We start from the raw sequence: 27,636 nt of genomic DNA on the forward strand, positions 1-27,636 counted from the left end.
GGGGGATGAGGAAACCCCAAAACTGGGGGAAAATTTCCATTTAGGATTTTCATATAGCTCACCTTTTTCTTTTTTTTTTTTTTTTTAACTGCTTATGGTTCAACATGGCCTGCAAAATCTATGCCAAGTGTGAAGGCAACACAGCATTGCGTAGCAGCACCTTGAATCACCATCTCTTGCACACAACTGCCTAGACAGGCATGAGCACATCTGCAGTGCCGATCACATATCTGAATTGCACAGTTCAATTGCTATGCAAGGCTCTCGCTAGGGAAGATGACATCTTTTGTTTCCTTGGCTTTACTGGTTCTGCTTTGTTCTGAGGTACCAGAGGAATACTTCTCTAAAGAACACCATGAACAAATTGACAGAAAACAGAAAAAAAACCAAAACAATCTCCTTCTCTATCAATCTTTCTAAAATAATCTAACACTCCAGCCTACATTTTATCCTAACTCATCATGCTTCAAGGAGTAATAGAAAACAAACTTTATGTCAAGGACCCAAAGCCAACAAAGTTTTCTTTGCTCTCCCAAGTTGCACAAGACACCCTGTAGGGTGAAAGTGTGCGGCTTGCTCTGTACATCTGAGTGCTGTGTTCAAAACTGACAGTGTGCCATTGATCACAACCCTTTGATCTCGTTTGTTCAGCCAGTTTCCAAACCACCTTACTGTCAATTTCCTAGCCCACGCTTTATCAGCTTGTCTTCGAGGATGTTAGAGGAGACAATGTCAAAATCCTTGTTAAAGTCAAGAACAATAGCCACTGCTTATCCCTCATCCATCACACCAGGCATCTCATTGTAAAAGGCTATCATGTTGGTCAGGCATGATTTCCCCTTCATAAAGCCATGCTGATTACTCACAATCATCTTCTGTTCTTTAATGTGTTTGGAAGTGATTTTGCTCCATCACCTTCCCACGGACGGAGAAGTAGCTGACCAGACTGTAGTTCCCTGGATCCTCCTCCCTGCCTTTCTTGAAGACAGGAATGACGTTTGCTTTCCTCCAGTCCTCAGGAACCTCCCCTGTTCACCATGGCCTTTCAAAGGTAATAATCAAGAGTGGCCTTGCAATCACATCATCCAGCTCCCTCAGCACTCATTGGTGCATCCCATCAGATCCCAGGGACTCACATACGTCTGGTTTAAATATTCCCTAACTTTATCATCCTTCACCAAGGGTAAGTCTTCCTTGCTCCAGATTTTCCCACTAGGCTCACGTATTTGTGACTGCTGAAGGCTGGTTTTATCAGTAGAGACCTAGACAAAGAAGACATTGAGTATACTGGCCTTTCCCTGTTCTTTGTGACCAGGTCCCCTGCCCCATTATGGGTCCCAACTAGGGCCTGTATTTTCCCTAGCTGTCCTGCTGTTAACATACATGTAGAAACCTTTCTTCTTGCCCTTTGCATCTTTTGCTGGATTGAACTCCACATGGGGTTTGGCTTTCCAAAATGCAATCCTGCATGCTTAGACAGTATCTCTGTTCCTCCTGTGTCACCTGCTAGTGCTTCCACCTCCTGCACACTTCCTTTTTATGGGTAGAGTTTTGCGAGGAGCTTGTTCATCCGTGAAGGCCTTCAGCCATCTTTGCTTGGTTTCTTGCTTGTCAGGGTCAAGCATTCCTGAGCATAAAGGAGGTGATCCTTGAGAAGTGACCATCTATCCCAAAGCCGTCTTCCCCCCAAGGGCTGTATCTAATGCTATTCTTCCAAGCACTTCCCTGAAGAGCTCTCCTGAATTCCACGGCTGTGATCCTAATTTTTACTTTGACCCCTCCTTTCAGGATCATAAAGACCAACATCTTGTGGTGACCGCTGCCATGGTTACCCCTGACCTTCATATCCCCAACCAGTTCTTCCTAGATTATAAATGAGAGGTCCAGCAAAATACCACTCCTTGTCTGCTCCTCAGCCACCTGTGTTAGGAAGTTGTTGTCAATGCATTCCAGAAATGTCCTGGATTGCTTCTGCCCTGCTCTATTGTCCCTCCAGCAGATACAGGGATGGTTGAAGCTCCCCATGAGGACCAGAGCCTGCAAACACAAGGTTTGTTCCAGATTTTTGAAAAAGGCCTAGCAGACAGCCACCACAATGACACCCATCTTGGTGTGCCCACTAATCCTGACCTACAAGCTCTCAGCTGGCTCATCACCCTTCCCAAGGCAAAGTTTGATGTGTGCCTGCTACTCACTCTCATAAAGGGTGACTCCCCCTCCTTGCCATTCCTGTCTGGCCTTTCTAAAAAGCCTGTATCATTCCTAGCAGCACTCCAGTCATGTGAGCTATCCCATCACCTCACTTCAGCCGTTTTATTGATTATGTAGTCTCTCCTGTTCACATCATCGTGTCCCCTTTGCTTGCCAGCCCTGTCCACCACTTCCTCATTTGACTGTTGGTCAGATGATTTCAGGTATGTGGGAAGAACAAATTGGCCAACTGTGTTCCCTATACAAAACAGTAGCAAAACATCTATGCAAAACATCTCAAGCTCACCAAATGCTATGCAGTCCAGAGCTACAGTAAAGTCAAACCCAATACAGCAGTTATAACCTTCTGTGAAAGCATAAGTACAGTACCAGTCGAGCTCAAGAATAAAAAGAGCTCCTCCAAAAGAAACTCATAACACATGGCAGCAGGCTTACTTCAGTTCTGGAGGCTTGTGTTGCCTCCAGCATCTCCTCTGGTGGTGTCTCTGACTTTTGTCTTATCTGCTCTTTCTCTTCTTCAGACTATGGATTTTCCTTGCCAGGCAGTGCCTTATCTAGAGTAGGATCCTTTCAGACCTGAGGCAACATTGAACTCACAGTTCTGGGGGAAAAAGCTCAAAGGTGCAGCAATGAAAAATACCAGGCTTCTGCTGGGTTGCCACTCCCCTCCCACCTAGGCCTACAACGTGGCAGACACCATGATGGATAAAAGCTGCTGTCAGATACTCAGAACAATCTCCTAATGCAGCTGCCTAAGCTGCATCACTCAATCCTGTGATCTTTAATTCTACCTTATCCTGCTTGTCCTGACATCCAGCTCACTGGTACACAAAGGGATCTGATGACAATCATTTTAGAAGAGCAGTTCCTTCAGAACATACCAATAGAAGACATGATCTGCATTACTGCAGAATGCAGTCATTCCGTAAAGATTGAGGTGCCAACACACTAGGCAACATATACTCTTACAATACAATACAGTTTCTGCCTGAGACCTTACCATCTCTTCAAAAAGATGTATCTGGCAAGGACAGAGGGTCATATTTTTATCCTCCATTTTACAGTTGAGGAACTAAATTCACAGCTAAGATCACAGGAAGTCCTTAGCAGAAAGAGGAGCGACATCCCAGCTTCTGGGATTACTGTGACATATCTGTCTAACAAGAGCATACTCCTTAGTGAAGTAAGGTGAAAAATGCAGAACTTCAGGACTGTACCCCAAGACCAGCTGCCCCACCCACACCCAAAAAGTAAAATAATAATGTTTCCTACACATACCTCAAACTCCAGATAGTGGTCCTTCAGTTTGTAATCATCTACTTCCTTGCCCTTGAGCTTCTTGTCAGGAGGATAGGAGCGATGTTCAGCAAGCTCAGTGGAGATCTGCTTCAGCTTAGCTTCATGGGACTTCAGCTGTTCATCCTTCAGAAACACATTAAGCACTTAAATGACAGAATCTAAAATATTCAATAAGCAAAGGAAAATAGAGAGATCCATATACAAAAATATCAAGTTCTTTCTTTCTTTCTTTCTTTCTTTCTTTCCATTAACTAATTTTAATTAGATTGATAAGGTCTGTTATCCCAGAGCTCTGTCCTCAGCAGCTCTCTCAAAGGCACCCAAGCAAAGTGGCCAAATTTTCAGAAAAACTCAGCAGCTAGCAGATGCCACCGGGAAGGATAGCAAACCTGTCATCCCTCGCCTTGCTGACAGCAACGGAAGCAGCTTGCTGCAGAGTATTACTGACAACATGACACTTCTGCTCTGATACATTTTTTGGCAAATTAATTAAGGCTGTTGTGTATGCAGTCAGACCAAGGGCAGAATGAGACAGGCAAAGACCTTGCCTAAGGTCTTTGCAATGTAAAAGTAGTTCCTTCCAGGACAGAAAAGACATGGAGTCAGGGTCCTTCCTTCCATTTCTGCACTACCAAACACTCTCTGGTCTGCAATTTCCATTTGTTCAGAACAATACAATGCATCCAGAAGAGGAAGGGCTGTCCAGTCCCCAAAAGGTATCTCATTTTGCTAAGCTTTTATCCCACTGTGCAGTTGAAGAAAGTGAGGAGCTGCTACTCCCCCTTTCTAGGCAATTTCCTTTATCGTAATCCCAGCCCCACTCACTTCCTCCAGTCCATCTGTCAGCTAACCTTCCCTCAGCTCAGAAGGTTTCCGGCTCCTGCAGCATGGCCTTCTGGCCATTTCTAGGCACGGATCCGAAATTATGTTTGAATTGGTTAAGTCCAAAATATAGATATGATCATGCAGATCTCAGCGACTTAGAGTCATAACAGCAGGTAGGACCCAGCTCAGCTCCTGCACACATACCTAGCCTCAGAGCAGGGGACAGCTGCCAAAAGTTGTCCCCCAGTGTTGTGCCTGCGCAGCCTGCAGCTTCAAGCCTATCTCAGACCTGCCTGCACTGCCCTGTGAGTCGCACCAGGGACTGAGCCTCTCAGCTCACTGAGCTGGAGCTGCGGAGAAGAGCAGAAAGGGGGAAAACTTCTACAGAGGATGGCAGCTGAGCCCCAGCTAATCCTGTGTTTCAACTCTTTTGCAAGAGAACTGAAGAAACACGTGGGATAATTTCTGTCTGCCTATAGATGGTAGGGCTCAAACCACTTGCTATTGGCTGCCAAAAATTCTTGTTGCTGTTACTAACTACCCTGGATCTGCTTGCTCTCGCTGTTAGTGCCCAATCACTCTTTACACTGTGCTGAATCCTGGATCCCAGTGATACCCTGTTGCGCTGAGTTCTACAGCCTTCCAGGGCAGCAGCCCTTTAGAGTGCGCGTGCGTGTGTGTGTGCACGCGCGCACGTGCACGTCTCAGATAAAAGGGAAAAAAAAAACCAAACCAAAACCAAACCCTAGTAGATCTTTTCTAGACCGGTTGTTCTTTTATATATAGCTTTGTCATATTCGTCTTTGGTTGGACTAACCAAGATCAGACACAGATCTGCTTTTGAAAGCAAGCTTGGTGCAATGATCTGGCCCAACCTGTCATGTCCAGCCTCTCTCCCCGACCCGTGTTAGGTTCTCACTGCATCCTGACTTCTGCCTGACCAGTGACAGGCCCTTTGAAGAAGTACTGTCCATCATGATTTAGCCCACAAAATCCTAAACAGCAACCACAGGGATTTGACAATTCATATTTTTTTGTCTGCCAAATGAGAAGCAGCCTGCTGGCAGCTCTTCCACACTGACAGATAAAAGTAGATGTGTTTCTGCTTGCCTTTGAATTTATCTGCTTTGAACACTTAACATTCTTCTGCCTTTCGCTAAAACAGCTTATCTCATTCCACTTTTCGTGTCTCCCCTTCTTTGAGACACAAACCACAGGGCTGTGTTCTACTTTTTTTCCTTTCCAGATTAAACAGAAAGAATGAGACTAGGAAACAACATGCTAAATGGAACAATCACACAGAACAATGATGAGTAAAAAAGCTTTTTGTGGTGACTAGGGGTAAATTATTGAAGCCCCATACAGTATTTTAAAAAAAGTATGCGTGAGCGAAAGGTAAAATCACAAGATGAGACAAGTTAGTGTTACTCTTTACGAGACATGTTTTAAACTTTAACCCCGAATAGAAGATGGAAAGTCGGTCACCACATTGTAAGTAAAAAGGCTACTGCCACAGAGAGGGAAAAAGCAGGGGCGACATAAAAAACCCCACCCCCGTAAAGAAATGCATATTATGAGATAGTGGTTTCTAAGGACCGTTGCTAAGCTATGAAGATGGCAAAAAAATGCATTTAAGAAGCAATCCAGCATGGGCAGATGACTTTAAAAGCTACAGGGGATTACTCAAAAATTACACACCTAGGACTGGCATCTATCATCTCTGCCACTCTGTCAACCTGATCAACACAATCAACATCATGTTCCTGCCAGTGCAAGAGGAATTGCAGGCATGCATCACAGCTCCCAAAGTACACACAGATACGGGCGCAAGCATCAGACACAGTTAGACTCAAACAAGCAGAAGTAGGTGTTTTTTCATGCAACAAGTAGTAGAGCTGTGAAATTCCCTGCCACAGGATGTTGGGGAAGCTAAAAGCATACATGATCACAAAGACATTCATGTAAGACTCAGTTTATAAATATACATTAAACAGGAAATCCCTGAACTGATATGGGTTGGAGTCTGGAAAAGTATTGTGGGAGAAATATAATTGATGGTTGCCTGATGCATCAGCTTTCACCTTTTATTACCCCAATAAGCCAAAGACCATGAGTATGTCCATTTCTTCTGAAATGAGTGGCAATAAACACTCAAATCCAAAAACCCACCAGTCAGTCAGTATTTGAAATGTCCTCTGCAGAGCCATAACCACAGGATGAAAATTCTATATCCGGCACTAGGAACACTGGTGATTATTTCTTTTCTTCAAAAACGTAAAACAATTATATTCAAGTCTGCTCCTTCTCTTCCCCCACTTCAAATCTTGCATCAGGAAACGAGCAGAGATTCCTCCTAGGAATGCAGGTGGCGATAGCCACAAAACAATGCCAAGGACCACCGTCCAGTCTCCAGCCAGCCAGAGGAATTGCCATCACCTACCCTCTATATAAAAACAGCTCACCTGAGATAGCTTCGTTGTGGTGGCTGGCAGGAGTGGGCGACTGAACTTCTTCTGAGAGCCAATTGCTGCTGGAAATGGTGGTGCAGAGAAGACAGCAGCCACACAGTTAATCTTGTTGATCCAGGTCTGCATTTCTTCTTGGTTCCTGGGGAAGAAACACATACTAAACACCTGTTGAATCAGCCTCCTCTACCTCCTTCCGACTCCTTCAATGGCATTTTAAAAGTGAAAATAACCAGAACTTGACCAGTCTTAGAGTCTTTTCAGTCTTCTGGTCTATCTTTGCAAGAAGTTAGTGTCAGGTATCTCAGTCACAGGCTAGCTTGTGATTAGGTCCATAACTCACCCTAGCATACATCTTTTCCTAATCCAATCCAAATGACACAGGCAACACAGCCAACCAGTGCCCTGATGCAGACATATGTCGTAAGGTCTCAGCTGTGCTGGACACCACAGATCTCTAGGAGGTTTCACATGGATCTCAGTAGAAAAGGGCTCATGGGCAAGACTGATGCACAGGTTTTTAATGTCAGAAGCAACAGGCATCTGTTCTGTCTGGATATCACAGCCTGAAGAACTTAATCAAATTATTCTTGTATTAAGTAGTAACTTTGTCTTTCTAGAAGATACGCCTTGGTCAGAAACATCCGGCTAGGATCTGATGACATCAGGAGACAGACAATCCAAGATCGCCTTTGGTCATTTGTTTCAATGATTAATCACCCTGACTGTTAGAAGTTTGTGCCTTGTTTCCAAATTGAATTTCCTGCAGCTTCAACTTCCAGCTGCTGCATCTTGTTATGCCTTTCTCAGCTAGATTAAAAAGCCTCTTAAAACCTGATGTTTCCTTCTCATGAACTACTTGTGCACTCTAATAAAATCACTACTTAATCTTATTTCTGATCAAATAAACAGATTGAACCTCTTAAGCCTCTGCTTTAACCTGTCCAGGCATGAATTCACCCCTCCTTCAGCACTGCTTTCTTTCCTCAGCGATTGGCACAAATCAGAAGGAAGCACTTACTGGGCTTGGAAAAGCAGGACCCTCCAATCTGCTGTTTTAAGCTTGAGAACATTGGGTTTCTTCTCATAGTCTGTTGCCTTGGATGCCAGTGCATGATGCACGCTAACTGCATTCTTCAGATCTTCCTCCGACAAAGCCTTTTCTGGCTTATATTCATCCTGCAGGAGTTAACGGGAAAAATGGCATCTTATTTCTCCACATCCTATTCCTTTTTCCGTAACCTGGGGAAAAACCTTGTTCCATAGTCATGAATAGTATTGAAAGTATATGAACTGAATGTAACCTGACTTGAGCACTTGTGGTTTCCACTACCTTTAACATATATTTATCTTTCTCTTTTGTGACCTATTTGCAAGGGAGAGTAGTTCCACTACCTGCTTGACAGGAAGAGGGGTAAAGAGGGAGTATTTGACTATCGCAACAGCTATGGACTATTTGTCTTCATTTCAGGAATCCTTCATGGCCAGCTCCCCACCTCCACTGCTCAGTTGCTGGTTTCTGCTTGGGTTCTCAGTCTCCACTACTCAATTTTTATTTTTCTCAACTACCTTTGTATGCCCTCCTAGGCAGGTCCTCACATAGTGGAGAAGCCTCCTTATCAGTCTCCACAAATCAAATATAGCAACCTCCTTTCGATTTCTGCTCAGGGTCTGTGAATGGCAAGCACAGCACCATCCAGGTTTTTGACACAACTAACACCAAATGACAAAAGCAGGGAGTCAAACTCCTCTGTGTTGCAAGCACCAGCCTGGGAGCAGTGTTTGATCTCATGAGTGACAGAAGCCGGACAAGCGCACAATCATGGTGTAGCCACAAGTTCAGTTTTAAGCCCACCTGACTATAAACGGCTTGGGAAAGCCAGGAGCTTTTTCAAGGAAAGGTCGCTTGCCAGCAGTTTCAAAGCAGTCTGCAATTGACTCCATTTGTCCCCCTTAGTACATCACAGAAATCAGTCTCTTCTGAAACACCCGCCAAGGGAGGGGGTGTGAAGGCAGCAAAACAGAATAATAATTCCCTGCAGGTGTGATAATTATTGATCCCTCCACTTGAACACAAGAGTTACGAGATGGGGTTTAGCAGGCAACAGAGTGCAGGACGCAGAGCATGTGCAGGGACAGCACTAGCTTAACACCCAGAGAGGCACCCACCCTGGAGAAGAGCTGGTTAATGTGCATCAATTGGTTTACAGGGCTTCTCTGGCAGCACACAGACCAGGGTTGCAGCCAGAGGCAACTACACCGCTGCTGGAGACACCTGTTCTCTCAACCAGGCTAGGTTTGGTCAGGGTTCTCCAGGATGAGTTTCAATGGATGGGGAGTCACCTGCTGTGGTGACCACCTCCCACAAGGGAGGACAAAGTGTCCTGCTCCTCTGCCATGTCTCATCCTTCCTCACAGAGGTCCAGTTAGTGCAGGCCCAGAACTTGCTGCTGCTCAGACACTTCACCAGAGGAGATACAGGTAACTAGCACTACTGTTGCAGCACCACCTCCGCTTGGGGCCGGACAAGGGCGCAACCCACCACAGGTCTGGCAGGCCAGGCAGAAAGGCAGAGCACTGCTGCACCGATGACCAAAGGGTAGCCTTCAACCTAAACAACTGTGACACAAGGCATTTTCAAGGTCTGGTAGTGGGCAAAGCCAAATGTCCTTCCTTTCTCATAGCTTGAGTCCCAACAAGCTTTGGAGGGATCTCCATATTATGATGGACTTTGCCTACTCCCACTTTAGGGCACTCTCTAAACCTTCTTCGAGGAAGATTTGGGAAAGTCCCTAGCCAAAGGACAAGAGCCTCCTGGCTGTCCAATGTCTGGCCCAGCCCCATTGTGAAGATGGAGGAAGCAAGCCTCCCGGTCAAGCCCCTTCCTTCACGGGTTAAAAAGGTGATTTATTTGGTGGCACTTTTGGAGTTAATGACTGGCTCCACTGTCCAGGAGGAAAACTAGGAAAACTTCAGGGCCAGGAAATGAACTTCAGCAAGCCTCAGAAACATGATATTCTGGCTTTGCTCAAGTTACTGCCTAGAGACAGTGTCAGCTATTGCCTTGCCTGTTGCCTCCCAGCTTCTTCTGTGAGACGCATCCAACGTCCACAACCGGCTCTGGTGTCTAAACCTGTTCCAGAAGAACTCCACATTTGGGCAGTCCCAGAAGCAGTCCTGGCTGAGAACCTCTCCTTACTGACAGAGAGCGTTCACGATAATCCTTGCTAATCCCACCGGATCAGCTGGCTACTATCTACCTTGACAGCTGGGGCTCTGCCAGCTTCTCCAAAGGCACTGACCAGCATACCGGAAATGTCTCCACATAGCTGGCCAGCCTTAGAGAAAGCTGGAAGGACGTGAATGTGCTGTTCAAAATTCTTCCTTTAAGGCCTCCAACTCTTTTCAACTGGCAGGGAATGCTAGCGGAGCAGGAACATCCGTATCTCCTTGCCATCAAGGACAGCACGTGCTCTGACGTGCTGGTGTCAGCACAGAAGTTGAGCTGAAATGGAAGGCAGGTCACTAAAGTTAGACCAAGACGGTGGCAAGGAATATATGAGGAGCCAGAAAGGAACTGTGACCTCTCTATCAACTGAAGGCTGATGTGAGTGCTGCACACCACACAATGACATGCTGAATTCATATTTCTCAGACTCCTGGAGAATGACTTTCCCAAATCCTGCTGACCTGGAGTCAGCATGTTTCTAAATCTGTTTTTGATAGATCAGAGCATGAGATTTGGCTTTTTATCAGTCAGTGTACTGTGGGTGGGTATCTCCACTTAGTTGCATGTGACGGCTGCAAGATTGTCTTTTGCAAAGTCTCATCACTGAACACTTCACAGCATTCTGGCCCTTCTCTCTCTTTTTTTATATTTAAATAGAGGAAACACATTTGGGAAAAGTTATATAAAAATACCTGAAAGCCTGCAAAATTATAAAGTGCCACATCAAAAAGCGAAGATGTTGCACACCTTACAGAAGAGTCTGAACAAAACATGAAGGTCCATGTCCTGCACTGCTTGCCCAGAAGCAATTTCTATCAAAGAAGCGAGGTCAGCCTTATGCCCTCTACTTATAAACCTCTCTTCTGCATGCACATCACATCCCATGTCAGTCTAGTGAACAGACATTCTGTCAAACTCCTACTTTGCAATTTCCTCTTGCAATGAACAGAGGGCAGAAAATTAACCTTGGCCTGAGGATGCCCAGAGACAGGCCCAACATCCCAAACATGTCAAACCTCTCATTTTATGTTAATACGGTGCAGGTATGGTTAGTTGGCTAATTGTGCATGCTTCCATCGAGCCCCTCCAGTGGCCTCTGTGCTCACTAATTCAGAAGACATCTCTCTTACATCACTCATTTAAAAATAAAACAATATGCAGCACAGGAATTAGCACTGGAACAGTTCCAATGGAAAAAAAAAAAATTAAAAAAATATGTGGGCACAGAGACAAGACTGCCCAGATAAACTCTGCAGTAAATCTCAAGTGACCACCATTTACAAACCACTGTCATACATGGACTTTGACATCAAAACAAGGAGAACTGAACTGGTATGCAAACAGAATGACAGCAGAATTGGGATCACACTGCCCACTGGGGAATCACAGCTGCTACAAACAATTAATATTTGTATTTCAGTAGTGTCTTGAGGGAACAGCTGAGGTACAGATAAACACAGAAAGCAATAGTTCAGAGGTTTGTACATGTGTTTGTGTGTATACAGCCCCCAGAACAGTGAGATTTCTCTCTCCCCTGCTTGAATAGCACTCAGTGCAATTAAACCATCATCACAGATGTTACCTCCACAGATATACAGATAATATACAGATAATGAGAGAAAGAGGGAAAAAATGTGTGTGTGCATATGTGAATGCACCCTGCCCTATTGCACTCCATAATCAGGAGAGAAGGCAAACATAGACAAGGAAATCCTTTGCCAATGACTACTGCCAGAGCTGTACATTTCTACAAAGAAATCAAGCTGTTCTAAAACACTCCTGAACTTTCTAATATTAGGATAATTTCAGTCTCCTCGTATATTGCAAAAGGAAACAACAGCTCAGCAACTTTTACTATAACAGCTTGGTCTAGCTGTGTATTTTAAAACACCCTCAACTTCTGCGATACCACATCCCTAACAGAGCAAAGTTTATTTCACAGATGAAGCAAATCCCTGCTGGAGCTGAAGAGAAATCAGAGGATGTTTCACAGCTGCAGCATGAAGCACTGTGGCTGAGCAGGGGTCGGAGGCACCCTGGGGAGGCTCGCAGCTGCCCCATCACTCACTTTGGGAATGACTCAATTCTCATCACGACCCTCTGTCAGCCTTTGACAGCGCTAAAGTAGAAGTCTTGCTTGTCACTGTGCTACAGTAAGATGGCTTCAGTGCAAGTGTCTTCAGGACCAAGTGGGAGAGCACAGCTTTGCGGAGTAGCCGCCTTGTAATCACTGAATTCAATTGGTGTGACAAGTGCAAGACACACAAATAGCAAACAAATAAGAACAAGAACTCCAGCAATGCATTTCATTCTGCAAAGATGCAGTCAGATGTGAAATTACTCTCTTGCTCTCCAAAGGATGGCAGGTGAGAGTGGGAAGAGCAACATTCTGTAGAAAATTTGCATGCCACATCAACATCTCTCTACATTTTGTCAAACAGAAAGTGTTTTAAACTAATATGCCAGTGATGCTTATAAAAGTATTTAATTGAGACTCTAAAATAGACAGCATATCCATTTCTTCCCCTTGAAAGCTGATTAATTTCTTAGAGAGGGGATTGATAAATGTGTTATGGACAAGGAGCCTTCTTACTTTGTAGGTAACCAAGCAGTCTTTCCAGGTGAACACTAAAGATGACTTATTTCAGAAATCAAGGCAGGTAACTCCATTTCACCCAGGAAAGGGCAAGTACAAACCTGTCATGAAGGCCACTTTAGTAAAATCTGAACCTGCTGCCAACAAGAGAACCAGAGGGAAGGCCAAGCTGCTATTCAGCAGATTTCGTTCTAGTCTCTTGCACTGGCTTTGAGCCTGTCACATCCAACTTTCAGCCCAAGTCTTCCCTCCTGACTGCAGATTGTTTTGTCCATTTCAGGATTTCAGCCTCTCAAAAAGGTACTGCACCCAGAGCACCCACCTTCTAAACCTCATGCTGTAAGAATTTGATCCAAACCACTCTCTTTTTTATTCAGAGACTATCCAGGTTGGCTCCAATGAAATCAACAACTTTAGAAAGCGCAGCAGGAGAGGAGGAAACAGCAGTATGCACTTAACTTGTGCTCCTGATAGTTGAAAAACACAGTGGAAATATAAAAATGCTTTCAAAGGAGCATAGTTTTACAATGCAGGGCAATCTGGACAAACACCACTTATTTCATGAACGTTTCACCTACGCTGGGAGGCAAAAAAGCCTTAACAATCTCCTTAGCTGTTACCATTTATTTGATTTTGACAGTTCTCACTCATATGCTGCATTTCAAATTTCAAGAGAATAGTTAAAACTGCACTTGTGCCAAAAAACTTGAAGGGTTTCAGCTGACGTATTTTTTTTAGACTTCTTGCTGTCAGGGAGCAAAGTTTGTTAGAAACCAGTGTCTCATCTTGCTTTGGGGGGAAAAAAAAAGGAATCCTAGTATCCTTTTATCCTTCAATTTTGCTATGGAGCAGAAGCTTCAGATTCCTACCAAGGCCAAGCTGCCGTTCAATTGTTTTGCAGCTAGTCTTGCAGGCATTGCAGAAAAGCGTACTATGAAAAGATGGGAAAGGAGGACAGCCTTACAGGAGAGGAAGTCATACATATGAAATGCAATGTTAAAAGCAGCCTAGAGGAATGCGTGCAAGACACAGAGAGATGATGCTGTCTTTGCTGGTGAAGCTGGCTGTGATTTCAGCCATGACAGCAATGGTATAAACTGGAATTTAAAGGGTGCACATGTGGATGGGGACAATGGGACTGAACTTGAAAGTGTGAAAAGGCAGAGGGTGTCAATGAAAAGATTCATGCCTGAATGTGTGTGTAAACAGGGTGGGGGGCAGACAGAGCAGCTACACTGTGTGTTGGAAAGAAAGGAGCCTGGAGGGCCTGTGAGAGCGGAGAGGATGCCTGCTGCTTTATCCCTCTTTAATTAGTTTCCAAAAGACAGTGATTTCCCATACCTTCTGCAAGTACAGGACCGTTCCCTTCAGCACAGCATAAAAGGTTTTCCAGCCTCGCTTTCCCCGGGGAGCTGCAAAGAAAACAAATGAAAATCCATTTAACTCAGATCCATTTTTACACTTTGTCTAGGCAACAGGAGAGCTACATTAGTCCTGCATTAAACCTCCTTTGTACTCTCCTTTTCAAAGGACAATGCAACTCAGCACAGTGCCTGAACATACCCACTGTGTGAGAGAGTAATAAAACAACCCTGATGACAGCCCTGGACTCGATCAGAAGGGAACAGCAGCAATGCAGGAAGCAGGCCAGAGAGATCCAGTCTTTGTGCTCTTTCAGGTAGGTGGACACTGTCCCTACACAGCTAGGTCTGAGCTCTGCACCTTGGCAGAGTTTACAGAAGGAAACGCCCTTTCTCCATGTCATAGCAGGCTGACAGGCACTGCTTGGGACCAATGGGACATTGCTCAGAAAGCAGTCCCTCTCAAGAGCATCCTTCCCTTTTGCTGCTGCACACTTGAGTTGGCACCAAGTAATTAGATGGCTTCTTGGTCCCTTCCTCTATTCCTGCAGCCTCAAAAGAAGGTGGAGGAAGGAGAGGGGAGCCAAACAAAATCCTAAGGAATAAAAAAAAAATCACCCCTCAGGAAACCTAAAGTCAGAGGTTGAAGAACGTAACAGAGACAACATATCCAGCCTACAGATTCCTAGAAACAAGCTGGGGGCGGGGGGGGGGGGGAAGGGCTGGGGCGGAATTCAGCATGAAGGCTCCATTTTAAAATTCAGCTGCAATAGAGAGAGAGAAGGCACAGGCTGCATGGTCACAGTGCCAGAGACCAGAAGCCTGCATTTAAGCTCACTCTCCAACAAGCACACACCACTGACGAGCGTCCACTTGCCTCTATACTGAAATTAATAACCGTGCACGACTAAAGCATCACCCTCAGAAACGCATCCCATTCTCATCTGAAGACAGCAAGCAATGGTAAAGAGGTTATTAGTCCCTTGCTCCAGAGGTTAATCATTCTCATCTCACATGATAGGCCTTATTTCTAATTGGCATTTGTTCGGTTCAGCTTCCAGCCATTGGCCCCTGTTACGTCCTTCTCCGCTAGAACTGCTTAAGTGCTTTAGCCCTCAGTACTTCTTTTACTCCTTTCCTGAGAAAATACATATAGCATGCGAGCATATCACTTCATTAGAATCCCGCACAAGCTCATCTCTGCCCTGCAACAACTCTATTAGGAAATAAAATACGAGAAGGTCTAACTCACTTTAAAAAAAATGAGTTTCCTTTTATTTGCAACTTGAAAGTCAAAATGTAACTTTTTCAAGAGCCGCATGACAACGAGAGACAGACCTGTAAGATGTACAGAAGCTTCTGAAAACATGGCCCTAATTACTCATAAAAGGATTATGCCCCAAATGCCAACATCCAATGTGATGAATCATGAGCAATTCTGATTACTTATACGTTTAATAAGTTTAATAAAGAAGAACCTATTCAGAGCATCCAGTCATCACAAAGAATGAGGTCAGTTTGATTTCGACATCTCTGGATTTAGTTGTCCAGCTGTCAGCCTCCAGCTTGAAAATACTGACCTCCAATTGTACCTTCTAAAATATACTGGCAAAACATGCAAACACCAAAGAGCTTAGCCCAGCTAGGATAGAGCCCATCACAAAGTCAGACTTTGCCTTCAGGATTCAGCCCAGCAGCGTCAACTATGAATTGGTGATCCTCAGCAATGAAATGGGGAAAATACAGATGCTCTGAGTAGCCTCTGCTGTTTCCAAGAACATTAATAGAAAACAAACAAATGAAGATGTCCAAACAACACCACGCACAGAGGTGAATCAGAAGACTTCAATAATTAGTGCACCACAAATGAAGTAGGACAAGAAGGAAAGAGGATGATTAATCTAAGTAAGAGACACAGCAGGATTATTACAAAGAAGGAGCAAGGAGGAACTGCATGGCATAAATCTGGCTGTTACCGAAAGCTGCTGAACTGCATTGGGTATGTGACTCAAGGCTGGGGAAACAGGAAAGGGAATGGCTGCAGCATCTTCCAAGCAGAGATAAATAACAGCCTTTCTTTAAAGACAGTCCGAGAGGGGAGGGGAGATTTGAAACAATTTGGTGTCACATAAGGAAAAGGAGAATTACCAAACTTCTACGGAACAGCTACTGTAATTCACTTGAAATTGTTTTCTCTTCTGTAAACCATGAGATTCATTTTCTTTTAGCACAAAAGATTCACATTGCTTTGCCGTATCACATAACTCATTATGTTCATGCATTAGAGTTGATGCAAATGCGACTGAACATTGTAAATCCTGGCCTAATAGTGTGAGTGCAATAATCCAATTGCTGCATTGTTTGTTATTGCTGCAATTTCTCCTAGTGAAGCAGCACTATTTGCCTTGAGAAGTACATGGACTCATCGTAAGTGGCATTGTGCAGAGATAACAAGAAAATGAGACATTAAGAGTGAAAGATACTCACTTTTCTTTCCATCCATATCTGCATGGCTTTTCCGAGCTAGAAATCCAGTTTTATACACAGCAGCATTCGGGTCATGAGGGATGTCAAGGAATGGGTTATTTGAGTTGCCAATTCGACTGACAGCCTTCGTCTGGCTCCCATTATCCTTTTCATCTATACCATCTGAATGAGCCTTTTTTTTCTCTTCTTCATCCCTTAAAAAGCAGTGAAAACCAAGCATGAATGAGGGACTGACCAGCAACGTTTCATTTCAGTAATTCTTGCATGCTCCTTGTTAAAACATACCTCTCTCTCTATAGGGGGCCCTGTTTAGAGAGAAACATAGACGTGTACCAAACCTTAGTCAGATTATAGCAAAACTTCAGTTCACCTACTTCACCAGCACAGGACATAGGAGCTGGATTTTCAAAAAAGCCCATTTGTCTTTTACAGTCTCAGAAGACAGGATTTCAAGAGTCTTCTGTGTCCTCCAACTTCACTTGAGTGCTAAAATGGGAAATATTTGCCTGCTGGGCTCTCCTGAAAAATCTCCAATTTCTTCCTGAGTTCACAGGTATTTGAAAAGGATTAGATTACTACAGATCACTGTGGCTTACCCTTTAACTTAGCATATGAAACACAGACTCTACCTCCTTTTCTTTATTCTCCTCCACAGACTAGCATAAAAGTAGTAATTTAAAAATAAAAACTATACTAGGTGAATTACGTTACCTGTATTTTAGAAAGAAAATGCTGCTCAAAACGTTACTTATTAGGGCAATGCATTCAACACAGCTCTCAGGGACAACAATGCAACCCATTTCAGCAAGTCACAAGCATTGCCTGAATAATAAATGCCTTTTTGTTTGTTACAGCCAAAGGAGAAAAGGACTTGGCAACCTAGAAAATAAAAAGTGTCCACCACAAGAGTAGGACGATTGTTTTCAGCGAATGACAGGCCACAGAACCTGGGTGGATGATGTATCTGGAGGAACCACAGTTAGTGTCAGATTACAGAGCAGCCCTGTGTCCTTTGAAGTCCCCACACATTCCCCTCCAGGTGAGTGGGATAGGTGTGTCAGGGAGGATGAAGGCTGTCATTGGAAAGTCATGGCAGCAATGCTTCTCCTAAGACCAGCACCTGATTTAAAAAAAAAAAATCATAATCACTTGAGTGTAATGATGGCCAATGGGGGGGTGAACTTCAAGTTGCTGCATCTCACTGGAGCCAGACGATCAGCTGAGAGAGCAAACTCAGGCAGACCTTCCCATCACACGCACATGTTCAAAGGCGTGTATCAGATGAGGATTAGCAAGGCATATGTCAGCCCAAAAGCTCCCTTTGGGGCACACCACAACTATGCCTCCTTATGGGAATGACCATCCAAAGAAATATCCTCCAAGAACTGCAGGCTAGAGCAACAATCTGTATTATCCTGATCTCTCCTGAAATGGTCTTCTGGGGAATAACTTAGTCTGAGGAGATACAAGGATAATAGACTGGTTTGACAATAAGGAAACCAAATCCAGAGACACAGAGGCTTAATATAGTGAACTCAGCAGTGTCAGGGAATGTTCCGAGGCATTTGACTTTGATGACCTCATATTACTTTGTGCTTGGCATGGTCTCAGCTCAGCACACTCCCAAACAATTTCCAGACACCGTTTAGGAATCAGCACAGTCAAGGACCACCCCAACAGGCAGTATAGAGGCAAACATCATCTTTTGGAGCGTAAGACTTTTCAACAGTATGGATACAGATGCTACACATCAACATTTGGCCTGAAAGTCACACAAAGATGCCAGACATTCGATTTAGTTGTAGAGATACAGCCAACATGGTGCACCATACTGTCATGGTGTTGTCTTGCAAGGTCTCCTGATTAAGAGGAACAAAACTTTTTACCTGAAGACCTGATTCCTGCAAGGGAGAGCAGTCCTTGCATCTTTCAGCCTATTGATACGTGTTTTCCCACTCCAGAACAGAGAGATCTGCAAAAAACTTTCTGTTGGTCAAAGCAATAAGGATTTCTTCATGCATGCTTTGGTTGAAGCCCTCTCCCTATTGAAAAAGTGTAAGAATTTCTGACAATTTTGATTGTCCCCACCCTTCCTGTTTCTACCACACTTACTAGCTGCTGCCAACTCTCGACCATTGTGTGACATGTGTTTCTTAGATATGTGTCCATTCCAGAAGTAAATTCTCTCAACACAAGTCTGTGGTACCTAATCCAGACTAAAATCTCTCATAGGGTACAAACCCTTGGGCTGATTTATCATATAGAAGTGCTCTGTGAATTCTGGGATCTCAGCCAAGGACACAGTGGATTTCTCCTTCTCAGCAGAGACCGACTGCAGTAAATGGCTTAGCATTTTTTTGGAATAAGCTATCTCCTTCAGAGCTATGGGAACAAATCATCTTATACTGATCAACTGTCCTGTGGGAATGTACCAGTGCCCTTATCCAAGCAGCCACAGATGTTGTAATGAGCAATCCTGGGGATCCTGGACACCACTAGTGCTGGGGCCAGTGCTCTCAAACTCAGCATCTCTGGGGCAGCTATTAAACAGGAATTCTTCAAAAGACAAAAGCAGACAGGGCAGGCAAGGACAAAATGTCTTGTCTGATCTTGAATATGAAACATCAGTGGAAATAAAACCAGAGGATCTGGGACCCACTTCTTCAAATACTCCATGTTGCTTCAGTGGTCAAGCATAAGAAGAAAGCAGGACAATTGGGAGAAGTTTCCAAGTAGCAAAACAGTTCTGGTATTAGCCTTTCCTTATATACTCTCCAAAGTTGGATGAATGGATCAGTCCTGGGTAGGCTTTATCAAGGATTTAACAATTTGAGCTTACTCCTCACCAGACTTTAATGTACAGTTGCAAGAAGGAAGAGCTGCAGAAAATTCAGCTGGCCTCTGGATACATGTACCTGAAAACTGATGTTTCACAGAATCACAGAATGGTAGGGGTTGGAAGAGACTTCTGGAGATCATCTAGTCCAACACCCCTGCTAAAGCAGGATCACCTAGCGCAGGTTGCACAGGATCGTGTCCAGGTGCATTTTGAATATCTCCAGAGAAAGAGACTCCACAACCTCTCTGGGCAGCCTGGTCCAGTGCTCTGTCACAAGCAAAGTAAAGAAGTTTTACCTCATGTTCAGATGGAACTTCCTGTGCTCCAGTTTGTGCCCATTGCCCCTTGTCCTGTTGCTGGGCACCACTGAAAAGAGTCTGGACCCATCCTCTTTGCACTCACCCTTTAGATATTTGTAAGTATTGATGAGATCCTCTCTCAGTCTTCTCTTCTCCAGACTAAACACACCCAGCTCTCTCAGCTCTTCCTCATAGGAGAGATGCTCCAGTCCCCTAATCATCTTTGTAACCCTCCGCTGGACTCTCTCCAGTAGTTCCCTGTCTTTCTTCAACTGGGGAGCCCAGAACTGGACACAATACTCCAGATGTGGCCTCACCAGGGCAGAGTAGAGGGGGAGGATAACCTCCCTCGACCTACTGGTCACACTCTTCTTAATGCACCCCAGGATACCATTGGCCGTCTTGGCCAGAAGGGCACATTAGGTTCCTCTCTGCCCAACTCTCCAGCCTGTCCAGGTCTTGCTGAATGGCAGCGCAGCCTTCTGGTGTATTGGCCACTCCTTCCAGTGCAGTATGGTCAGCAAACTTGCTGAGGGTACACTCTGTCCCCTTGTCCAGGTCACTGATGAATATGTTGTACAAGACTGGACCCAGTACTGACCCCTGGGGCACACCACTAGCTACAGGCCTCCAACTAGACTCTGCGCTGCTTATCACAACCCTCTGAGCTCTGCCATTCAGCCAGTTCTCAATCCACCTCACTGTCCACTCATCTAACCCACACTTCCTAAGCTTGCCTGTGATGATGTTATGGGAGACAGTGTCAAAAGCCTTGCTGCAATCAAGGTAGGCAACATCTACTGCTCTCCCCTCATCTACCTAGCCAGTCATGCCATCATAGAAGGCTATCAGGTTGGTCAAGCATGACTTCCCCTTGGTGAATCCATGCTGACCACTCTCAATAACCTTCTTTTCCTGCACATGCTTAGCGATGACATCCAGAATGAGCTGTTCCATCACATTTGAAATCAAATTAATTTTTCTTCTTCAGCTTAAAGCTGACAACGATCTGTGCAAAAGCCAAAGGATGAGCACTATCTACAAAACCTGGGCCATAATATTATAGACAAAGGGATGTTAAGAGGTCAGCTAATCTCTTTACCTCTAAGGCTGGATCCACTCTTCCTAACCCATTCTGGACAGAATAATCAGTTCACAAAAACATCCAAGTGAAAGCACTTCCATAGCTCATCCAGGCAAATCTATGCCCTGGTTTAAAAGGCTTATTGCTAGAAAGCTTTTTTTAATGTTCAACCCAAACTTCCCTTGTTTTAAATTTAAGCCCATCCACAATGGGTGTGAAGCATAACTCACACCCTTCTCCTCTGCAACAGCCTTTACACACTGAAAAAAATACACTCAGGTCCCTCTCCTCGGTGCTCCCATTTCCATCTAAACAAACCCAACTCTTAATCTCACCGCTCATGTTCACATGATCTTGAATGCATTTCATCTTCTGGGTGATGTCAGGGTTGAAGAACAAAAGTTTACCATTTGAGGATGAAAGATCTCATAGAAATACCAAGCCCCTCAGGGAAATTTAAGCAGCATAAGAAATTACAACACAATTACTGGGGCTACACACGCTCCTGGGTAGTTCCAGTGACCTCAGCACACTGAAAACAGGATGCATTGGAGTAACGGGATGAAACACTACATTTCTTCATTGTAATCAATAGGAACTTCTGCCAATTACTTCAGTGAGGTCTGATCACTATTTTGTGCTTAACTTGGTGTTCAAAGAAATGAACGACAGTCCAACAGGCAGGAGAGATCTAGAACTGTGAGCAGGAGAGAGGAATGGGACAAAAGGCAGAATAATTGTATTTCTGATGTTTAGTTTTCCCATACTGGTTTTCTCTTCTCTCCCAGGACACTGAAGAACAAAGCAGGCAAGAGGAAACAGCAAGCAAAGTAAGTGGCACACCAACTAAATGGCAGAATGTTTTCTGGCACTTCTATTGTGAAAAGTAACCAAAAAAATTGAGGGGTGCAGCACGGAGTAGGAGTGTGCATTCAGGATCCATTCAGGGTAAATTTGAGGTCAGACCTGTTTATTTTACAGATCATGGTATGTGATTAGCTTTTAACTTTTTGGAGAACTTGACCCTGGAAACTACTGCAGAAAAAGAACTGTAATGCAATTCTTCCAGAGCTGTACTCGTGCCTCCCTATTCATAAAGGATAAATGAATACTCCCATACTGAAAGTCCCTCTCAGCCCATCTGCTGATTAAGGGGGCCACTTGACTACAAAATTGGAATCAACGGTAGCCTTTTCTTTCTGTGGTCTTTGGATTAGACTGTAATTCTACTGGAAATGGACAGCAAACTAGTTAGGATGATGACACACCTAGCTTGCAACTAGTAAGATAAGGACCAGGTAGCAGTTTTCCCCCATCTTACACATCGCTGTTACCCGCCCCTGCCTATGAATCTGAAACAACAAATGCCTGACAATCATGAATCCACCGAATAATGTACTGCCAGCAAAGATCTTAAACTGTTGCTTAGCTCATAAGAGAGAGAGTCTTAGATCCTCAAAGGGATTCTGGCTGGAGGAAAGGCATTTCGTCAACTTGCCAGCATCACAAGGGAGCTTATGCTGGGTTTTGCAGCTCTATTCCCACCTTTGCCTTACCTCCTACCTCTTCCCCTGCCAACTGGATCAGGGAAGCAAAGAGATACTCTTTGGAAAGAAGAGAGGATCTTCCTCAGTCCCATCACAGCAAAACCAACCACGTCCCCTTCCTATCCACCCTTCTCTGCAGATCATGACAGCAGAGCAAGAGAGCAATGTGCCTTCTCCCTCTAGCTCAGGCAGTCCTGGGGGTCATTGGGGTGATTACATCAACAACACATCTCTCTAAAAATGAGGAGAGACACCATCACGTTGCCTCTTCCAGCCAGCACTCTCAGCACTAAAGGTAAAGGCACAACCTCTTAGACTATGCCCAGAATGAGCTTTGTCTCACAGCACAGAAAGTCATATCAATCACATTGTCACATCAGCCTCAGCTATCTGTCTGAGTTTCAGACTGGAATGGACAATTGGCCACTTTGAGCATTCTTCTGGGAGAAGGCTGCTTTACACCCATATCCCAAAGCCTTATTTAAGGAGGACTCTGATTTCTCCCTTTTCCAGCCTGCTTGCAATTTTCCCTAAAACAATTCATTAGCAAGGGATATGGACTGAACTATGTAAATGCCAAAGCAGTTACTACCTATACAGGAGTAAGCTATCTCATAAATCACCTTGACTGAAGCTCATAGGAGCAGAGCCAGGCATGAGCCAGTTCCCACCTGGAGGTTGTCCAAGTTTATTAGACACGGTATAGTCTCTTGCCAAGAGCTGGAGGAAAATTCTAACATCAAGAAAGTCACATAATGGATTCTGCTGGGTCTAAAGTACCTGTGAGAGAGTGTCTTGCAAATAGCTCTGGTGTTGTGACATGTAAGATTCAGAAATGTCTCCCACCGTGCTTAAGAGGCTGATCAGAGATGGCACTTCTTGGTGATTTGCCCTTATCTAACACACTTCTGAACAAGGGCTGCAATCCCAGTTGGGACCAGCAGCCCTTGTAAGTGAGGATGCATACCCCGACAAGAAATTCACTTGCATATTATGAACTTAAAACTAGGAAGATCAGAAGCCAATGGGCCTGCAAGACCTATGACAGTTGTTTGGACTTCTACCACAAAAGGTGCAGAAGCATGCATCCCAGGCATACATTGGTCTCAAGAATGTGAGGTTTCAGATACGTAAATCTACACAGGTAAACGTCTTGTACAGCCAAAATAGATAGAAGACATCATTTGTTTATTATACACCAAAATCCACTGTTCTGCAAGTGGCAAAATCTAAAGCAGACCCTTCTACTCTTTGCTGGCATATCTAGACCATATAAAACCTAAGCACAGAGAAACGTCATTTTAACACAGTCAGAAATTGAACCTTTCTTGTCTGCAGTATTTCCATAGTTAACAAGTGTTAGCCTGTTCAAAGCAGCTAAGGACAGGGGATATCAGACTTTGTCCAATCCATCATCTTTCATATTAGGTTGTTGTCAAGTTATCCATAGTTAATCAGGAGACAAACCAAGACAATAAACCAACAGCAGGAAACTCAATCCAAGACGTGTGTTTCTATTCAGTGGTTCTGACACAATGTACCAAAAGATAAAGGCAGAAGTCAACTTCTGTTTTATTTATGCAGTCATAGAACAACAGAGGATTTAATTTCTCTCTTTTCAGGCTGAAGTTTCCTACTAAATGAAATGTCCTCTTTCCTTACAAATGCAGTTGGCTCCTATCATTAACAACTGCCCTTGCTGGAGAAACAGATGAGGCAGTATTGCCAGGTCATTCATTAACAGAAAAGCAAACTCATTACATACATTGGCTATCTTCTACAGGCTTTGGAGCCCACTTAGTTGGTGACATAGGACATATAAACAAATTACTAGACAGGTACTATTTTTAAACTCCTAATTTCTACGCAGTATACTTACACTGCCCATTCCAGCTTCTCATTCTTGATTGAATTGTAGAGGGCCTGCAAAGGGAAAGAAATGAGATGGGATTATTGTTTGACCCCTGCTATGCATACATTAATATGCTGAGGAAAATTACCTAATACCAGCAAGCGAGCTGTCTCTGATTGAGAAAGTACCATATCTGCTCATGGTAACACAAAAGTCTTAAGCAGAAATCTCATCTAAGGAAAAAATATCAGAACACAGGATCTGAGATCACAGTCATTTTCTCAGGCAGGTTTTTGGGTTTTCTGGTTTGGGTTTTTGGTTTTTTTAAATAACCCTGCTAAGTTTGCAAAAGCCACAAGACTACAGCCTTGAAATTCAAGGTCCAATTTAATTCCTGATTATCAATGAGATTTTTTTGTCACTGACTTTAACAGGGCCAAGATTTCACCATATGGGCTTACCTGTAAAACTATGCCAGAATAGCTATCCAAAGCCCCTGAGCCTCAGACACCTGAATGCTTCCCCATACACAGACCCCAACATAAACACGTTCCATTTCTAAGTGCAAAACAGAAAATGAACGATAGGCAGCTTTTGTGCTTGAAGATCAATGTCTTGGACTGCTGCCTGCTAACATCATTACTCTTTCCCTTCACAGGAAAGATGTCAGTAGGTTTGACACCAAAGGTCACAATTCTGTTGTTGACACCAACCTGCAAAGAAAGGGTCTGGAGGTTGACTTAAGCTTGGGTGGATATCAGACAGTTGGGATGGATTTCTTCTGAGAGGGAGGATGTACATCACTTGGACAAGCATGTCTGATTTCAGCCCTCCAGTAGCTGACACATACAATGGATAAATGCCTGCTATTACTATAAGCTAACGGAGTTCTTCAAATAGGCCACTTGACTCAAGTGAAGTGTTTTGGTATGGAATGTCCCTGATTCTCACACTTATAATCCACATTTGTAATTTACCTTATATACATAGCTAGATTTACTCCCTCTGGCACATAACTCCTACACAGCCTCAAAATATGTTAACGTGTAGAAGAACTGTTGATGCACATGATTATCAAAAAGTAGCACATCAAGTATGAACAAGCTTGAAAAATCACATACTATAATAGCTACGACACGCTCAACAGAAACATTAGCATTTAAATAGCCTTAATTCTGACCCAAGATAAAAATAATTCTGAAAACTGAAGAGTTGAAACTAGTCTTGTGTGTATGCCACAGCTGAACTTGCAATGAGAATCTCATGAGCATATCCCCCTGCTTGTCCTGTGATCCACTGGCTCCCTTCTGAATCTTGTGCAGGCTATTTGAAGATCCTTAATATTCATCTCTGTGAAAATCTGGCTCGACTGAACCACACACAAGCACATCAAGCGTACCAGTACAACTTGCCTCACGCTGCTGCTACATATGCAGCAACTTTTAGCCAGTTTCTCAGAGCAACAGAACAGATATGACCATCAAGAGGAATCATCCCACATCCTACTTACACTGAGCTAGCAGAGAGAGGTCCCTACCACTAACAGGGCTTTGCAGTGCTACTCAAAGCAATGTGATGAAATATTTCCAAATCTGGAGTTTTCACTGTCTATTTCTATTTATCCTATGTTCTCCAAACTTGTATAAGGAGATCTGATCCAAAGGCAAACAGCCAGACAACGGTGAAGGAAAGGGCACTGCTGGCAGATTGTAGGCACCTTGCTTAATTTTCAGGGGAGAGCTATCAAGAGATTTAAAGACCACCCTGCAGGAAGAAAGTAAAAGAAAGGGCTAACATTTCTCCTACCATGCAGCCAGCAGAATTAGACGCACCTCCATTTTTCTGCACAATCTGATGCTGACACTGATTCCCTGGGGTCACCCATATTTTCTATTAAAAGCCACTATGTTTCTAATGATTTGTCCAAAGACCCCTCTTATTCTCTGACTTGTCTTTTTCTTCCTACTATGATTAAAATATTGTCTTACATTTTGAGCCAGAAAACTACTTCCACATATAATGCAAAGAGGCTGCATTTTTTCCCCAGTTGCCTCCTCATTTTTTCAGAAGCAGCATTTTTTCCCCCAGCTGGTTGGATGAGATTTTGAAACATAACAAAAGCCTGGCCTGGGGTATCACAAATGCCTTTTGCTGCTCTCTAGCCCAAATGCCTACAAGATTGGGTCATGACCTCTGAAAATGAACACCTGCCCTATGCAGTACTGCTTTTTATGGGATTTTGCTGCTCAAGAAGTCTCTAGAGATCACTACAGCCAAAGAGCAGGACATACAAAAGCAGCACTCCAGATGGGTGCGGGAACAACAAATGCCCCAGGATTTTGCCTTGTGGAAAGTGACATGTGTTTGTCCCGATCTTTACTAATGAGCCAGACTCCATCTTCCTTCTTTAGGGAGTAACAGACACCAACCCAGTCATATGGCGTACATCTGACGAAGGACACAGTGTCCCCCATACAGCATCAAATATAGTCTCTCAGAAAGTCTCAGTATTTACAAAAATGAAAGAGAAAACCCTAGAGAGTACCCACAGCCTGGACAGCTGTATACAGGGCATGTTCTGTGTGTTTACTGAGCACGTTCAGTGAGACCTCAGTGAGTAGACCTCTCAAGGGATGGAGATACACGAGTTCTCATGCCTGCCCCCCCGACCCACCTCTCTGGCAGAGACTGCTGCCAGGCCGCGTGCTTGCCGCCATACTCACCAGCCTTTTAGAGCTGTTTTACGTTCCTCCTCTGAAGCAATTTATGCTTTAAGATTTTCCTGATGTCTACTGGGCTCTCGCATGATCTGGAGAAGAAAAATTTCCTCCTCCCATGTTTTGCAACCGGTAGCAGATGTATAGACCTCAGCACCTGCTCTATCATTTATTTCATGGCTGTTTCCCAAGGCCCTGATTCAGACGGCAGCTCTTTTCAGCAACATTTCTCCAGAGTATGATTAAATCAAACAAACTTGGAGACAAGTGCTTAAATGCTTCACTAAATTGCAATAAAGCTGATCAGAGATTATGGCAGGGACATGACTTTCACTGTACTTAACTAGCTGCAAGGGCAGGTTTTATTAACTCATGTTTTCTCTCTGGGGAGAAAAAAACAACAAACAAACACCAACCAAAAAAACCTCTGATTTAAAGCACATTTACAGTTTGACAACTATCACAGCTTCTTACTTGGTAGCCTGGGAAGTGCTTGGCAAATTTGCTATCTAAAGAGGCTGGACCACAGCAGGGAATGCCAAAATAAATACTGCACAGGTCTCATCTTCCAAGCTGGACCAATACCACTTTCTGTCTCTTTTGGCATCCAAGGCTACTGCAGGAAGGATCCAAACCCCCAGCTACCGACTGCTCAGCAGTATCCAACTTCCCTGCTTCAACTCTTCAGCTCTATTACGCAGACTGCAAAAACCTACTCCTTACAGCTTTCTCTTTTCTGAGAATTGCTGATCTCTGGGTCCACCACACCCGAGGCTCAGCACTGCTCTAAGCTGCCTGGATAAACAAATGCAGTTCTGAAGTGAG

At 44.0% G+C, this 27,636-nt stretch overlaps 1 protein-coding gene and 1 long non-coding RNA gene across 8 annotated transcripts in view; one reads left to right on the forward strand and one right to left on the reverse strand.

The window, feature by feature from the left end:
* Positions 1-27,636, reverse strand: part of PSD3 (pleckstrin and Sec7 domain containing 3) — a 115,738-nt gene that overhangs the window by 18,112 nt on the left and 69,990 nt on the right. For 6 of the 7 annotated variants that reach the window (XM_054809224.1, XM_054809223.1, XM_054809225.1 and 3 more), the window contains 6 exons: positions 24,122-24,165; positions 16,474-16,667; positions 13,967-14,037; positions 7,822-7,979; positions 6,798-6,942; positions 3,490-3,633 (listed from right to left, as the gene is read on the reverse strand). In XM_054809224.1, the coding sequence (XP_054665199.1) occupies positions 3,490-3,633; positions 6,798-6,942; positions 7,822-7,979; positions 13,967-14,037; positions 16,474-16,667; positions 24,122-24,165 (756 nt within the window). Of the gene's footprint in view, positions 1-3,489; positions 3,634-6,797; positions 6,943-7,821; positions 7,980-13,966; positions 14,038-16,473; positions 16,668-16,710; positions 17,594-24,121; positions 24,166-27,636 lie in introns of those variants that run through there. The other variant, XM_054809226.1, reaches the window with a different exon arrangement.
* LOC129199198 (uncharacterized) lies at positions 4,671-26,095 on the forward strand. The gene is made up of 4 exons (XR_008574610.1): positions 4,671-4,817; positions 14,156-14,303; positions 21,484-21,525; positions 24,753-26,095. It is a non-coding gene; the product is annotated as an uncharacterized LOC129199198 (long non-coding RNA).

This window comes from Grus americana, chromosome Z, assembly GCF_028858705.1.
Source record: "Grus americana isolate bGruAme1 chromosome Z, bGruAme1.mat, whole genome shotgun sequence".
In the NCBI taxonomy this organism is placed as follows: domain Eukaryota; kingdom Metazoa; phylum Chordata; class Aves; order Gruiformes; family Gruidae; genus Grus; species Grus americana.